General features: G+C 38.6%; 1 protein-coding gene across 1 annotated transcript in view; it reads right to left on the minus strand.

The window, feature by feature from the left end:
* Nucleotides 1-13632: 13632 nt before the first annotated feature.
* Nucleotides 13633-17556, minus strand: part of LOC126248822 (eIF-2-alpha kinase activator GCN1) — a 282568-nt gene continuing 278644 nt past the window's right edge. Inside the window, exon 41 of the mRNA XM_049950239.1 lies at nt 13633-13941. Coding sequence (XP_049806196.1) covers nt 13813-13941 — 129 coding nt within the window. The 3' untranslated portion in view covers nt 13633-13812. The remainder of the gene's footprint in view (nt 13942-17556) is intronic.

Here is a 17556-nt window from a genome sequence, read left to right on the forward strand (position 1 = left end):
GGCATAATATAGTATGATATAGCACAGAAGTATCTGGTACCTTCCTGGAACTCTTGCAGTGCTTAACTCCATAGTAACAATATTAGAAAAAGATGGATTGCTACTCTTTGTAAAAATGGCATATTGAGTTGTCATGATGAAAAGACTGTTACATATAAGCTTGCAGCCAAAGCCTTCTTCCGAAAAGAGAAATGAATACACATTCACACAAGCAAGTACACCTCACACACGACTGCTGCCTCTGATCTGCCCAGAGAGGTTGTGGACATGTGTTTCAAGATGTGCTTGCTTGTGTGAATGTGTGTGTTTGTTTTTCTCTCTTCTGAAGATGGCTTCAGCTGGAAGCTTATATGTAACAGTCTTTTCATGGTACCTATCCGCAACTCACCATGTCACCTTTATGATGAGTAATCTTTTCATCATGCCTGTCTGCAACTCAATGTGTCATCCTTACATTGGGTAGCAATCTGTTCTTTTCTGATACTGTTGATATTACAACCTGGATTTTGATTTTAGTTCCATAATGCCTATCTCAGCTACATCACGGTTTTTATAGATCTGTCAGACAAACTTTTGTTGAGAGCCCTGTCACAATGCACTCTTCACAAAACCCTAAGGTGCCCCTGCTTATAGCCTCTATTTAGTGAGGAACAACTCCTATTTCGACTATACCTTAAAAATAAATTTAAAGAAACATAACTACCTAGGGAGCTTAATAAACTTAATTCATGCACTTTGCTGTAGCTGCTTCTCTCCAGCTCTAAAAAAAGTGCTTGTGACATATAAAAAAAAACATTGAACTATTTTCTGTCTTTCCCCATGCTTGAGTCAATGGATGGTCCCATTACTGCAGGGAAGGAGTGTGCAGGGAAGGAGTGTCCATGCTGGGGACCTGCATTGTTACCTGAAGATTCTGAAGGAATATTACCCTGCCACTGTCTCTGGAAGCTTTGCGACACGGAACCTGATAACCAGAGTCCTTACCATTTACCCCTTTCTGGAGAGAATGTGCCATACAGTTTGCCATGTTAGCACTCAATCCTTTTGTGCATACGCACTCCTCTGGTGCATAATTTGAGCCTCTGTTTGCTCTTGAAATCAATTACGTACAAACAAAGTATTCAATGAAGGTGTTCTACCACACACTGTTTTTAAATTAAGTACTCAATAATTATTGTCAATGTGGAATGAAGCATGGACTCCTCCTCAGTGCTACCCTACAGATACCATCTTTTTGTCAGGTTACGCCATAAATTTCTTTTTTCCCCAATTTGATTCATAACCTCATTAGTTATTTGATCTACTTACCTAATCTTCAGAATTCTTCCATAGAAACTCAATGGCACAGAGACTGGCAATTCAATAAGTCACAATTTACACTACCCAAGAGATTTAGCTTTACAGAGTGAACATGCAATAGACTGCTGCTGATTAAGGGTTTACAGAGATTAAACATTTAAGGTCACCAGTCTCATATTCACCCCCAAAGATGGAATGAGTGTGCTCCATCTGCTGTGTCTAGAGTAAATTCTATGTGTAAGTGTGAAAAAGTTTTCTGAAGGTTTGTGTAATATGTACAAGGCTGAGGCAGAATATGGGTACCAGCCTGGTAATCACCGTGTGGAATGGGAACACCATCTAAAAACCACATCCAGGCTGTCTGCTACACTGGTCCTAGTCATCAGTCCACCAGCAGATCTGAATGAGAGCCGGCATGCCTCCCCATTCTGAAAGCAAGTGCTTTAACATACATGGTTATCTGGGCACCCAACTTCCATCACAGAATGTACTTCCATCACAGCAACTTTTACAGTGGCAACCACATGATATTTTTCAGAGACGCAAAAAATTTTTTGTGCAACTTATGTTCGACAGGTGATTCAAACCGTATATTCTTTTTGTGAGTGAGTTACATCGCTACCTCCAAGTAATTTTGCAAACTGCACTATTCAAGCTGAAGCCTCGATCTCCTACTGGTATTACACCACTATCCTAACATAAAATGAAACAGGTTACAGAATCATCATGGACTTTTTAAAAGATTGTTGCACTTGGTATAATCAGAACAAGAGGTGCTGCGCAATCATCTTCACAGCCTTGACTTGATGAATCACTGACTGCACTTGTGTTGGTATGTTACAAGACTATTTCAGTTTTGAGTTGCCCTAAACACAAAATGGTTCCTCAGTCTTGGACAAATTGATTCCTTTAGTGGACTAAATCTGACAACAGTGATGAAAAGTAATGAGTACCAGTTCACACTAAAGTGCGACAGTGCAGTTGCCAGAAGATAAACTGCAACAATCTCTCTTCTCGCCTTACTCACAAAGAGTAATTGTAAATGGTTTAAAATGAGGCCATGTTCATACAGACTTTTCTCTTTCTTTTGGTGTTGACTATTTACTGGTCATGTGGATATCATACATTAATAATCCTTAATTTCATTTGTCTCTTGGTATTGTCTCCCCATCAAGGAGTATATTTGAGTTCTGTGTTTTAGGAAATCTGCCTGGTAACCTTTCTGATCTCACAGTGTATAAGCATGAATTTACCTTCTTGCACACAATAAGGCAATGTTGGAGAGCTGCTCAGCAGCAGGCAAGATATGTGACAATTGCAACATATTACTTGCAAGCCAGCAGACACACTTGTTCGGAGGAGCAATTATATGATATTGGTTATAATGGGAGCAGTAGTTTCACTATCATTTGAGTCTGACCCATAGGGATACTGTATCAGGGGGGTGAGATCTTAACTGTTAGCAAGGTGAGAGCTGCTGTTCGGTAGAATTTCGGTGAACATTTAAGGCATCATGGGCTGAGATGCTTGAATGTAAAGAAGAAATGCTGTTGTCCCAGATGCATGCTCACTGTGTGACAGAATAATCTTAAGAAGGCTGCTGGGGAATTCAAAATGCTTGTTCCATGAACATGTCAGTGAGTGTTTGGCTTACTTAAGAGTTAGAGCTTTTTCAGTGATATCATCTCTTCCCCCAGTAACATAAATGGGACATAATAATTCAAATATTCCTTTCAGAAGGCAGTACATACTGGAGAAGTTTTATTAGAGGAGAATGTGGATGACAGAGGGATCCCATGTTTGATTCAGAAGTGAATCACGATGCACTTCTGGTGTAATTGGCTTTATGGCCTACAATTTATACAATTTAGAGATTTGCAGCCTGCCTGGGTACATGAGAAAAGTTGAAGGTAGTGATCCAATGTGACTGACAAAGATATTTTTCCAGTATGAAAAACATACAAGTACATTTCCATACACAGGAGTGATGTTCTAATAAAGGTTTTTTCTCTGATTCTTCCAGTCAAATGTTGCAGCTTCATGCTTATACACAAGTTTGGTGAGCAGAGTCTTGTTTTAGAACATGGCATCATTAACTAACTAGAAGTAGTGTTGATGGAAGATGTAGGTGTGGAAAGGTATAATTAAAGTATATAAGCTATGTTTGTTTCCATGGAAAATGGGATCATTTTGGATTTGGTGTGTCTCCTGACCTATTTAGCTTCTTTTATTCTGTTTTCTCTTTGTAGAGATTTCTGAGGAAGCTGCAAGGAACCAATTGGAGGTGGTGTGTTGACTGTTAGTGATGCGAGTTTCCCAGTCTAGGGGAATGGATTTTTGATTCTTTCTGGATGCAGTTATTGCTGCAGAGAATATATAATCAGTGTATGACTGGTGACTATTTTAAACTTGTCTCCCAGGTAAACATGAACCCGACAACCTTTATTAAGGCTGTTTTACGAGTTAGTTGAGGTGAGGATTAATCTGCTGTCTGGTGGCACTTCTGTGTACATTTAAGGCTTCATGGGCTGAGGTGCTTGAACATAAAAAAGAAATGCTGTTGTCCCAGATGCTTGCTTACTATGTTACAGAATAATGTCAAGTACGCTGTTGTCTACTGATCAGTGGTGTATGAGTAATACAAAGCACAATGAGGACAGACTTTTGCACATTGCTAGGAACATATGGAGTCCGGCCACAGCTGAGTGCAATACTTCAGGCTACGTTACAATAAGAAGGAGAGAGGAACATTTCACAATACATTGATTTCTTTTTAAAAACAGAAGTTTGTCACACAGAAGTAATAAACTGTGCTGCATGGTCAAATATGCCAAGAATAAGGAACTGCATTTTTTGTCAAGTGTAACTTTTTCACCTACAACAGTGACAATATTGAAATATCAGGGTTTTTGCAGAGAAAATTTTTGTTTGGTTGCACTGCCGCATATAAACACCATGCAAAAAATTACTAGAATCAAAACTACTGTTATCTGAAGATATGCTGAGGTTTAGTTAATGCAGTAATTTGTCCACTGTTATGTTAGCTTCATCTCATAATAACACAGCAAATCTATGAATGGACTAATTTTTGTTCATGATATATGAGTCTGTTGATATCTCTACTGTTGGCGGTTCAGGTTTCAAGGGGTAATATAATTACCGATTTTTTTTTTTTTAAGAAAAGGAAGGAAGTAAGTACGGAAGGAAGGAAAAAAAAGCATTATTAAGAGTCTTCTTGGCTTAAACAGACATGATTGTCCAAAAGAAGAGTCCTGATGTGTAGTCACTGTACAATATTTTTACTCTGTGGTAAAGGGCTCTGGCACATCTATATTTACATACATATTCCAAAAGCCACCATTGGTGCATGGTGAAAGGTATCTTGTACCTCCCTCCTTACCAGACATTAAGAGAATGTGTCTGTTTCAAGCTGCATTTCTAAGTAGAGGAAAACAAAGATGATGATACTGTATCCGTTCTTCCAGTATTTTTCCAACATCATTTCAACAGCAAAGTTTGGATCTGTTGTTGTTCTTTTACCTCTAAACCCAAACTTTTCATCCTCAAGCTGTGGTTCAATGATGGATCTCAAATGACATTCAATAATTTTCTCCGTGAGGGGCAGGAGAGTGCTTCCTTTAAAGTTGCCACATTTCCACCTGCTTCTTATTTTCAAGATGTGTATAGTTATGCCTTGTGTCTTCTACTAGGACTTCCCTTTCTTTCCAAATGGTGTTCATTAGCCTGTAAAACTTGTGGAGTCTATTAATTTCAGCAACTTTGATCATGACTGCACTTACTTCATCTACACCTGGCGATTTGTCTTTGTTCATGCTCTTCAAGATATTTTCAGTTTCAGACCAAGTCTGTGGAATGTCCACTTCTCTCTTTTTCAAAGTTTCTGACTTACCTGGTTCATTCTCTGTTAGATAAATTCCAACATACAGCTGTGCAAAATACTGCTTCATCTCTTTTTGTACGTCCTCATACCTACATGCAATGTTTCCATCTTTCTTCTCCAGAGCTCTTATTGGAACAGATGTATTCCTTTTATTTTCCATGATTCAGTGCAGCAGCTTTTTGTTGTTTTTTAGTCTTCTTCCTGGTTCTCAAGGAACTCTGTCCAACGTTTTCCTTTCTCTGACTTAAGGACTCTCTCTGGTCTCACTTTTAGGTCACCACATTTTATCTCATTCTCTAAGCCTGGCCAAGTCAGTTTCTGCATCCTTCTTGTTCTCCTTGTCCTTTCCTTTTCCTGCTGTGCTCCATTCTTGTATGGCACACTGAATGGAATCATTCTGCCAAGGTGGTCTTCTTCTCTTTCACTGCTACACTAGTTTTTCCCATGTGTGCATTGTGGTGCCCACAACCACCTTGAATTTTGTCAGTTCCTCTTCTCAAGTTCCTGCTTTTCTCTAAAAAATTCTCATATAAGAAAAGAAAACTAAAGAATTAATAAAACTTGACTAAAATATTGAGAGAGTGTGAGAATAAATAGCATGTTATAGGAAAATTTCTCAATTTTAAGTCCTTGGATTTATCACTTAATTTTTTCAGTTCTGCTGAAAGCCTATTGAAAACGAAACCTGCTGAATAGTGCACACCTATGATTACAATGCTTAAGGAAGTTTCCATGTGGAAAATATCTTTCTGCATTCTGTCCATTGAATGAATGTTGCAATATCTTCTGAACAAGTCAATATTGTCAACAACAAATCCCATACTATGTGTAAAAGGATGGCATAGTTAGAATTCTGAGAAACCTGGACGATGACAGATGTGAGGTTTGTGACTTGACACTGCAGATCTGCATAACGCCATTTTCTAGTTAATAATATTCTTGATAAGTGGACAGAGCTGTCTCAAATTATAACACCATATGAGGTAATAGAGCGTCTTCAGTGACTGTTCGACCCCCTTGGGACAGTAGGAGGAGATTAGTGTTCAATGTCCCATCAATGACGATCTCATTAGGGATGGAACACAAGCTCAGATTAGGGAAGGATTGGGAAGGAAATCGGCCATGCCCTTTCAAAGGAACCATCCCAGCACTTGCTTGGAACAATGTATAGGGAAATCATGGAAAAACTAAATCAGGAGGGCCGGAGACGAGTGCTCATTACGGTTAAATCCATCGCACAGACTCCCATATGGACGAAATAGTCATGAGCATCCCTGGCATAGAGAAACAGAGAGTTGAAAACAAAGAAGTCACAAGATCTAGGAGGAATCCCACTTGTGTTTTACAAAAAGTACCGTACGGGACTGGCCCTTTACTTAGCTTGCATTTATCACAAATCTCTCACCCTGTGCAAGGTCCCAAGTGACTCCAAAAAGCATAGGCAATGCCTGTATATATGAAGGGTAAAAGAATGGACCTGCAAAATTACAGTAACATTGGTTTGCTGCAGAATTCTTGAACATATTCTCAGTTTGAATACAGTAAATTTCCTCAAAATAAAATAGCTTCTGTCCACAAATCAGAATGGTTTTTACAAAGCATCGTACATTCAAAACTCAGTTTGCTCTTTTCTCACACGACATGCTGTGAACTGTGGATGAAGTGCAATAGGCAGATTTCATATTTTTACATTTCTGAAAAGCATTTGAGACTATGTTCCATTGTAGACTATTAACAAAGGTAGGAGCGTATGGAATAGTTTCCCAGATATGTGAGTGACTCGAAGTAATAGAACTCAGTATGTTGCCCTCAATGCCACGTGCTTTTCAGAGACAAGGCTATCAACAGGAGTGCCCCAGGAGAGGGTGGTAGGACTGCGATTATTTTCTATATACATAAATGATCCGGCACAAAGGGTGGGCAGCAGTCTGTGGCTGTTTGCTGATGATTCTATGGTGTACAGGAAGGTGTCATTGTTGAACGACTGTAGGTGGATACAAGACGACAAAATTTCTAGTTGGTGTGATGAATGGTAGCCTCTGAATGCAGCAAAAATTTAAGTTAATGCAGACGAGTAGGAAAAACAAATCAATAATGTTTGAATATAGCATTAGTAGTGTGCTGCTTCATAGTCACATTGATTAAATATCTAGGTGTAATGTTGTTAAGTGATATGAAATGGAACGAGCATGTAAGGATTGTAATAGACAAGGCGAATGGTTGCCTTTAATTTATTGGGAGAATTTGTGGAAAGTGTGGTTCATGTGTAAAGAAGATCACATACATGTCACACTTGTGCGACCTATTCTTGAGAACTGCTCGAGTGTTCGGGGATTTGTAACCGGTAGGTTTAAACAACACACAAATATTATGGAGATGCTTTGGGCTCACAAATGGGACTCCCTGAAGTGTAGGCAATGTTATTTTAGAGGAGCACTATTGAGAAGATTTACAGAATCGGCAGTTGAAGCTGACAGCAGAACAATTGTACTGCTGTTAACAGACATTTCGCGTAAGGACCACGAAGATAATTTTCGAGAAATTAGGGCTCATAAAGAGGCATATAGATAATTATTTTCCCTCTGCTTTATATGTGAGTAAAACATAAAAGAATATGAATGGCACTGGTACAAGGTATTTTGAACCATATGGTGGCTGGTGCAGTATCTATATATATGTACCTTGGTCCCTAACTGATTAAAAAAACTCAAATTCCTGTCACTGAGGGTACTTGAGTATCTTCTCATAGACTTTTTAAGAAGTGAAGTAATCTGGTTTTCAAAAGCAGACATGTCACTGCTCCCGCAAATTCTTTAATTAAGCATTTGTCTTCATTCAGTTCATGGTTAGCTTACACAACACTTGGTGACATTCACCAGGTAGTTGACATTTGGAGCAGTTAAGTCTTTGTTCAGTACTAAAATTAATATTAAATACTAAAATTAATATTAACATTAGGCACCAGGCCATATTCTGCCACTGACGGAGCACTGTTTAAGCTTGCAGGTTATTTCTAACAATTGTTGTTGTTGTGGTCTGCAGTCCTGAGACTGGTTTGATGCAGCTCTCCATGCTACTCTATCCTGTGCAAGTTTCTTCATCTCCCAGTACCTACTGCAACCTACATCCTTCTGAATCTGCTTAGTGTATTCATCTCTTGGTCTCCCTCTACGATTTTTACCCTCCACGCTGCCCTCCAATGCTAAATTTGTAATCCCTTGATGCCTCAGAACATGTCCTACCAACAGATCCCTTCTTCTAGTCAAGTTGTGCCACAAACTTCTCTTCTCCCCAATCCTATTCAATACTTCCTCATTAGTTATGTGATCTACCGATCTAATCTTCAGCATTCTTCTGTAGCACCACATTTCAAAAGCTTCTATTCTCTTCTTGTCCAAACTATTTATCATCCACGTTTCACTACCATACATGGCTACACTCCATACAAATACTTTCAGAAATGACTTCCTGACACTTAAATCTATACTCAATGTTAACAAATTTCTCTTCTTCAGAAACGCTTTCCTTGCCATTGCCAGTCTACATTTTATATCCTCTCTACTTCGACCGTCATCAGTTATTTTGCTCCCCAAATAGCAAAACTCCTTTACTACTTTAAGTGTCTCATTTCCTAATCTAATTCCCTCAGCATCGCCCGACTTAATTCGACTACATTCCATTCTCCTTGTTTGGCTTTTGTTGATGTTCATCTTATATCCTCCTTTCAAGACACTGTCCATTCCGTTCAACTGCTCTTCCAAGTCCTTTGCTGTCTCTGACAGAATGACAATGTCATCGGCGAACCTCAAAGTTTTTATTTCTTCTCCCTGGATTTTAATACCTACTCCAAATTTTTCTTTTGTTTCCTTTACTGCTTGCTCAATATACAGATTGAATAACATTGGGGAGAGGCTACAACCCTGTCTCACTCCCTTCCCAACCACTGCTTCCCTTTCATGCCCCTCGACTCTTTATAACTGCCATCTGGTTTCTGTACAAATTGTAAATAGCCTTTCGCTCCCTGTATTTTACCCCTGCCACCTTCAGAATTTGAAAGAGAGTATTCCAGTCAACATTGTCAAAAGCTTTCTCCAAGTCTACAAATGCTAGAAATGTAGGTTTGCCTTTCCTTAATCTTTCTTCTAAGATAAGCCCTAAGGTCAGTATTGCCTCACGTGTTCCAACATTTCTACGGAATCCAAACTGATCTTCCCCAAGGTCGGCTTCTACCAGTTTTTCCATTCGTCTGTAAAGAATTCGCGTTAGTTTTTTTGCAGCTGTGACTTATCAAACTGATAGTTCAGTAATTCTCACATCTGTCAACACCTGCTTTCTTTGGGATTGGAATTATTATATTCTTCTTGAAGTCTGAGGGTATTTCGCCTGTCTCTTACATTTTGCTCACCAGATGGTAGAGTTTTGTCAGGACTGGCTCTCCCAAGGCCGTCAGTAGTTCTAATGGAATGTTGTCTACTCCTGGGGCCTTGTTTCTACTCAGGTCTTTCAGTGCTCTGTCAAACTCTTCACGCAGTATCGTATCTCCCATTTCATCTTCATCTACATCCTCTTCCATTTCAATAATATTGTCCTCAAGTACATCGACCTTGTATAGACCCTCTATATACTCCCTTCCACCTTTCTGCTTTCCCTTCTTTGCTTAGAACTGGGTTGCCATCTGAGCTCTTGATATTCATACAAGTGGCTCTCTTTTCTCCAAAGTTCTCTTTAATTTTCCTGTAGGCAGTATCTATCTTACCCCTAGTGAGATAAGCCTCTACATCCTTTCATTTGTCCTCTAGCCATGAGCCATTTTGCACTTCCTGTTGATCTCATTTTTGAGACGTTTGTCTTCCTTTTTGCCTGCTTCATTTACTGCATTTTTATATTTTCTCCTTTCATCTATTAAATTCAATATTTCTTCTGTTACCCAAGAATTTCTACTAGCCCTCGTCTTTTTACCTACTTGATCCTCTGGTGCCTTTACTACTTCATCCCACAGAGCTTGATAATTCCATAAAAAGTTTCATACCAAGTTGTTGAGTACTAAATTGGGAACAAAACATACGAATTGTGGGGCACTGCATAGAAATCACATGCTTATCTTAACTAGGTAAACAATCTTATCTTAATTTATGGTCTAGGTTACCAGCACTGCATCTGAACACTTTAGCCATTATGCTAGTTACAGAAATGGGAATAAGACCTCTGTCAGGTCCTAGTCTTTCAGCTCAGCATTCAAGCCTCATCTCTCTGATGGTTGAATAGCACCTGCTATATGTAAAAATGGGAGATGTTACATAGCCACTCAAGAGACAGGTTGGTTATAGAATCATATTCCCTAATCAGGGTTCATACACAGACGAGAAAAAAAATCCTGGATATTCTGGTTAAAATTCACTTTTTCCTGGGTGAAATTACAATATACTGCCCATGAAAGTACATTGTTTCTGTATTAAGTGACAATACACTTTCCAATAGAGCTATAAAACTCATAAATCCTTTAAATGGTGAAGATTTTATACCATAGCATAGAACTTTGATGTGCGGCAACATTTACACTGTATATTTTTGTATAATGAAAGTATAAACACCAGAATTCCACCAAGTACACCACAGCACCTTCCAGAGCACTGAAATCAAGATTGCGATGCACTTTTGCCAGGCAATCATAGCTCATGTCACATGATCTCGCGAGCCAATGACAGCAGATATTCAGAGTATATGGTATGTGGTGTAGACAACCAACTGCAACATCACTGTTAAGTAGCATGAACACAGAAATAGGAAAAGTTAATGGTTTAAATTAATATACATACAGCACAGCTACAAGGAAAGCTAAGCTTTCCCATATAATGTTTGTTAATGCTGGTCTCCCAAAATGGCTTTTTTTTCTTTATTTTATGAGGATGTGGTTATGCAGGATTCTAATAGCACAAATTATAGAAGCGGAATATTTCTCACAAGCACTATTATAAATTTCACTGCTGTGCAACAAAAATTTCGTGGGCTATCTGGCTGAATGTATGTTTCATCGAACATTTTGACTTTTCCATATAAAAGCCAATTATGAATGAAATTGCTCAAGAACTCACTACACACTTTTTTTTTAAGGATAATTTAGCTTTTTGTCATTGGTAATGCATAATATATGAAAGAACTAAAATATGAAAAACTAACTTGAAACTTGGTCTTTTTTAGCGTTGCTACTCTTTAAGATGTATCACCACAAATGTGCCTGTACTATTTTAAATAATGATATAAATGGCTGCCCTTCTGGCCCATAATTTTTCTAACTGGCCGGTCCCCAGTGTTAAGTTTCGAGTGAGAGTTATCACTCTGTGATTTAAGAAATTCATCTTGCCTAAAAGGAAATTTACTTTGAAATTAATGCTTCTTAAACCACCACTCTCAATATTTTCCTGCAACATGTTAGAACTTTAAACAATTGTGATGCCAAGCTCATCAAAATAAGACCCATGAGGAAGATGCATTGAAAACAGTTTGTTGTTATGAGGTTTTACACATTTTGCTGTTGGCAGATGCTTGTGTTGCACTGTTTTGTTGTTGTAAATGGTGCATTTTCTTTGCAACTAAAGTTTTATTTTGGTGTTATTTTCTCGTTTATGTTTTATTGCTGCAGTATTATTCTGCAGTAGTCAGCTAAAGTAAAATTCTTTGTTAGAGTATCAGTCAGTTCTTACCAGTCAAAATCACAAAAATTTAACTGAGAACTAAAGTGATGAAAAATTTCTGGAAATCTAAAAACTTACTGGGTTTTTCCCAGACGATAAAATTTTGGCGTTTTTCCCAGATTTCCTGGTTGTCCCAGGGCACATACACACTGCTGATGTTAGTATCACTGAAATCTGGCATCATCACAAGAAAAACTGGAAGCTCTGATTTAACATTCATCAATTTTTGGGTGTGATGGTGAATAATTCAACTTAATTCACTTGATACACTTTTGTGAACACACATAAAAGTTCTGTATAATTATTAGGCAATATCCAAGTTTTGCAGTTTTTTTAATTTACTTTTTTGACACTAGGAAGGTCATTTCAAGCTTCAGTTACAACTGCTCTTTTCTTTCATAGCATCTACTGTCTGCCTTTATCATCAGAGCAATTAGACAATGTTCGCAGCAGAAACCTCTTTTTAGTTCCATGGCACAGCGCTTGTCTTCTTATATGAAGGCTGATGTAATAGAGTGAGGGAGAAATGACTGCCTATATGCCCCCATATGAGCCCTAATTTCTTATAGCTTATCTTTGTGGTCCTTATGTGCAATGCATGTTGACAATAGTAGAATCATTCAGCAGTCAGCTTCAAATGCCGGTTCTATAAACTTTCTTAACAGTGTTTTTTGAAAAGAACTTCACCTTCCCTCCAAGGGTTCCCACTTGAGTTCCTTAAGCATCTCCATAATACTTACATATTGTTTGAACCTATGAGTATCAGTAACAAATCTAGAAGCCTACCTCTGAATATCTTCGATTCCACCTTCAATCCGACCAGGTACAGATCCCAACACTCGAGTAGGATTCAAGAATAGGTTGCACCAGTGTCCTATATACCATCTTCTTTACAGACGAACCACACTTTCCTACAATTCTCCCAATAAACTGAAGTCAACCATTCACCTTGCCTACCACAGCCTCACATGCTTGTTCCATTTCATAACAGTTTGCAATTTCACTCTCAGATATTTAAAAGATGTGACTATCAAGCAGTACACTACTAGTGCTGCATCTGAATGTTACCGATTTGTTTTTCCTACTCATCTGCATTACTTACATTACCCCACATTTAGAACATGTTGCCAATCATCACACCAACTAGAAATCTTGTCTAAGTCATCTTGTATCTTGCTACAGTCACTCAACTTCAACACCTAACCTTACAACACGGCATCATCAACAAACAATCACAGATTGCTGCCCATCCCATCCGCCAAATCATTTACGTATACAGAGAACAGCAGCAGTCATATCATACTTCCCTGTGGCACTCCTGATGACACCCTTGTCTCTAACGAACACTTGCCATTGAGGACAGCATACTAGGTTCTATAATTTAAGAAGTCTTCGAGTCACTCGCATATCTGTGAATTTATTCCACATGCTCATACCTTTGTTAACACCCTGCAATGCAATGCCGTTCTAATGCTTTCCAGAAACGCAGAAATATGTAATCTGAGATTAAAACCTTTTCAAATTTTTAAAGTTATTTAGCAGTAGTTATGGGATCTAAACTGAAACTTCTGCACAGGTCTGCAACTGTACAGATGTCTTCAAAATACTTACCATCAATGGGACTTAAATTTTTCCCCCACGTTTAGCTGCACTAGAAACGTGTGGTTAAGTCCTTAATGGTGTAATACTCAAAAAGACACAAAGGAAAAATTATTACATCTCTAGATACGTTAAAAGTCATTTCTCTTTCATACAGATATTTATGTCACAAATTACATAAATCACTTCACAACATGTACAATCCACTGTCAGCCAGTGATGACAGAATGTAATACACATAAAAAACACCTTAGCGCCACAATTAATTTGCAGAGTGACAATTAAATGTTTCAGCACATATCTTCGAGAATGCACACACAATCATGTTATTAAAGTATCATCTAAATCTTCTTCCTTCCCTTCAGGCTGATTGGCAACCTTGCGCAGTACTTTGCTGATGACATCACTGAGTGACTCACGGGCACCAACATCCAGAAGATTCAGGCAACGCTGAAAGTTAAAGTGTTGCAATAAAGATTCAATTTAATTTCTTTATGCAAATACATCATACTCTCAAGAAGAAAATCATAAATTGTTTTGACAATAATTACAAAGATACTGGTGTTATTTTTAGTTATACAAAGGCCATTACAGACTTCCTTTGATTTTCCAAATGTGTATTCAATGAGGAAGTTCTCCATTTCAGATGGTCCTTTCTCCATAAAAGCATAAAAATGAAACAGACTACAGGCAGTGAGTAACTTAACTAGTTGATATCCTGAAAAATGTATATTTAAAGTTTCACCTCATTACAAAAGCATAATTATACAATACACTATAGCCAATGTAATGGAGCACAGTATACACAATTCCACGAAAAACCATAAAAAATACTATACAGCATTCATCATAGGAATAAACCTGATGTTAACATTATATCATGTATCATCCTATGTTTGCTGGAATCTCATTGGATTTCATTTCACATGGAGCAGTCAGCCAAGTTGTTGTGAGTACAGTCAAGTATGATAATAAGGATACATTTTATGCTGTTCATTATGTGCACATCAAAACAGGGATAATAAGGGATAACAGGTTTACTGGCAAATTTAACTTTGACAGCACTGGCCACCCGGATACTAGGGTAGGAGTGCCAGACAGTGACGTGCTGTTGGGGAGCACGGAGGGATGAGGTGGAAAGAGGGTAGGGCAAACAGTTAGACGGAGGGAGTGGAGAGGTGGGGAGGGGATAGTGGAAAAGGAGAGAAGAAAAAGGCTGGGTGCGATGGAGGAATGAGGACTGTGTAGTGCTGGAATGGGAACAGAGAAGGCACTGGATGGGGGTGGACAATGTCTAACGAAGGTGAAGACGCCTCCTCACCCACACCCAGTCGCCACTCCCATCATGCACTAGTGAAGCTGCTCACAGTGTGGCCTCAGTTGGCCGAGAGTGCAGTCGTGTGTGTGAGTTGGGTTTGCACGAGTGTGTATGTCTGTGTTTGCCGTCTAATTCTGACGATGGACTTAGAGGCCGAAAGCTATTATTTGAGACAGTGTTTTCGTTGTGCCTATTTGCGACTGAGCATCTCCGCTATATGGAGAGTAGCAACTTTCCTTTTCACAATATTGTCACCGTATAGTTAAATATTTGAGCCACAGAAGCTGCTGTTGATTAGCCTATAAACTCCTTCCATATCTGAATCTGAGGAATACTTTTCACTAGTGGTACTGTCACCTGCAGAATGTATGAAGCCATCCAAGCATCACATTTTCTCCTGTTATTTTATGACACGCTTTTCTGCACCCGGAGTGTATAGGTTGTTAAATACACTTCTCACCAGGTGAAAATACATTTTCTCCATGTTAACTGACAGTATATTTCCCTTGGAGCTGTAAAACTGATTAATCCTTTGAATAGTAAAGATTTTATACACAAGCACAGAATTTCTTGGCACCATAGGAAATTAAACCCAGCAAAAAAAAAAAAAAAAACCCAACATGTTCGGGAAAATCTTTGACGCGCAAGAACATGGACGCAGCATAATTTTGTGTTATGAAAATATAACTATGAATTCCACTAAACATAGCATGTTAGTTTCCGAAGCACTGAAACTGAGATTGTGATGTGCTTTTGTCAGCCAAGCATAGCTCATATCATCTTATCTCACCATAAAATGACAGCAGGTGAAAGCACATATTCAGAGCATAGGACACTTGGTGTAGTCAGCCCATACTGTTAAATAGCGCAAACACACAATAGGGAAAGTTCATGATTTACATTAATATACATATAATATATAGTCTGTCTGTAAACTCAAGAGCGAGCAGCGCTTTTGGTGGGGGAAGTGGCCTTTCCTGGAAGAACTCCTACGGGGCCACCCAAAATCAGTTGCCCGTTACCTGTCTAGTGGTGTAGTTCGGCCTGCAGTGATATACGTCATTTCTGTTCGTAGGATCTTAGTTGCCAGTGTCAGTCAGTTGACTCTGTGTACTCACTGATGTACTTCAGTATCCGGAAGTGATGGATAATCACCCTGCATTGCAAGAAAATGTGCAGAATATGAAGAAGAGGAGATATTTGTGGAGTAATGAGCGTCCGATCGTCTCTAATGTTATTACAGCGTGTGTTAAGGAGGCAACACAAAAAGAACTGTTGGCTAATATTACCAGTCCCAATCAAAGGGCTGCAGTTTATGCAAACGTCAGCCTCGCCACAATAGGACGCATAAGGAAGGAACGCTAAAACAAGCCACATGGTTTACAGGAATCGACGAGAAGGAAAAGTAATAATTTAGAGAGGAAACCCATCTTATAGACAGTTTCACAAAATTGGTCATTCGACAAACAATGGAAGACTTTTACATAAACCAAAAAACAGTGGCCATATTACGGAAATTAATTACTGCCGTGAAACAAAAAATACAATTTCCTTGGCAGAAAGATGTTTTACACAAGACACTGCATGAAATAGGATTTACCTGGAAAAGATCTGTAAGTAAATGAAAGATTCTGGTACAAAGAACAGATATAATTGACTGGCGATGTAAGTTCCGGATCCAAGTGAGGAAATTAAGGGAGCTAGGCAGAAAATTCTTTTATATCGATGAAACTTGGGTGGACAACAACATTACTTACAGAAAATGTTGGCAGGGCCCTGGCATTGATGGCATTGTGGACAATGTTAGTGGGAGCAATAGGATTATAGTGGTCAATATTGGATCAAAAGATGGGTTCTTACCCAACGCACAGTTGATTTATAAAGTGGGATGTGCAACAGGAGACTACCATGGGCAAATCAACTCCAAAACTTTTTCTAATTGGATATTGAATAAAGTAATTCCGAATCTGCCACCGAACTGTGTTATTGTTATGGACAACGCTTCATATCACAACAAGGAGCACAACAAAGCTCCAACTAGGTCCTCAAATAAAAGCCAAATGAGTGAATGGTTATTAAAAAATAAGGTGGAAGCTGATTTAACAATGAGAAAAACAAAATTATTTGATTTAATTAAGCAACATAAGCCGGAAGACAAAGTATTTGAAATTAATAAAATACTTGAAGCTCATGGACACACTGTGCTGCGACTTCCACCATACAACTGTGACTTAAATCCAACTGAAATGGCATGGGCAAAGCTCAAGAATTTCATCGGAGGAAGAAATATTCTTGGAGATATTTGCGTGACGAAGTTGCTGCAGTTGGTGAAAGAAGGTATGTAGCCATTTTCTGAGCTTCTATTTTTTATTCCGAACTAAATTTTGCAGTAACTGAAAGAAAGCGTATGCAAACACTTGTCCCAATTGTTACAGGTTTTGAAACGATAACTCAAAGATGACTGGAGTGCATACTGCCTCCACGTCGAGAAACTTGAAAGAGAGTACTGGGTTAAGGATGGGGTTATTGAAGACATAATAGACACCATAGTTATTAATTTAGAAAGTGATGAAGACGAGGATGACGACAATGACGGTAATGACAGTGACAATGTTGATGATGACCTCTAAAATACGATGTATGTAAACAGGCAATGATTTTTTTTTTAATTACGTTATGTGTGCTTCAAGCCTGACTCTGCTCATACAATCTAAAGTTTCTTTTGGTAGAAATGTATTACATGGTAT

Source organism: Schistocerca nitens, chromosome 1, assembly GCF_023898315.1.
Source record: "Schistocerca nitens isolate TAMUIC-IGC-003100 chromosome 1, iqSchNite1.1, whole genome shotgun sequence".
Classification (NCBI taxonomy): Eukaryota; Metazoa; Arthropoda; class Insecta; order Orthoptera; family Acrididae; genus Schistocerca; species Schistocerca nitens.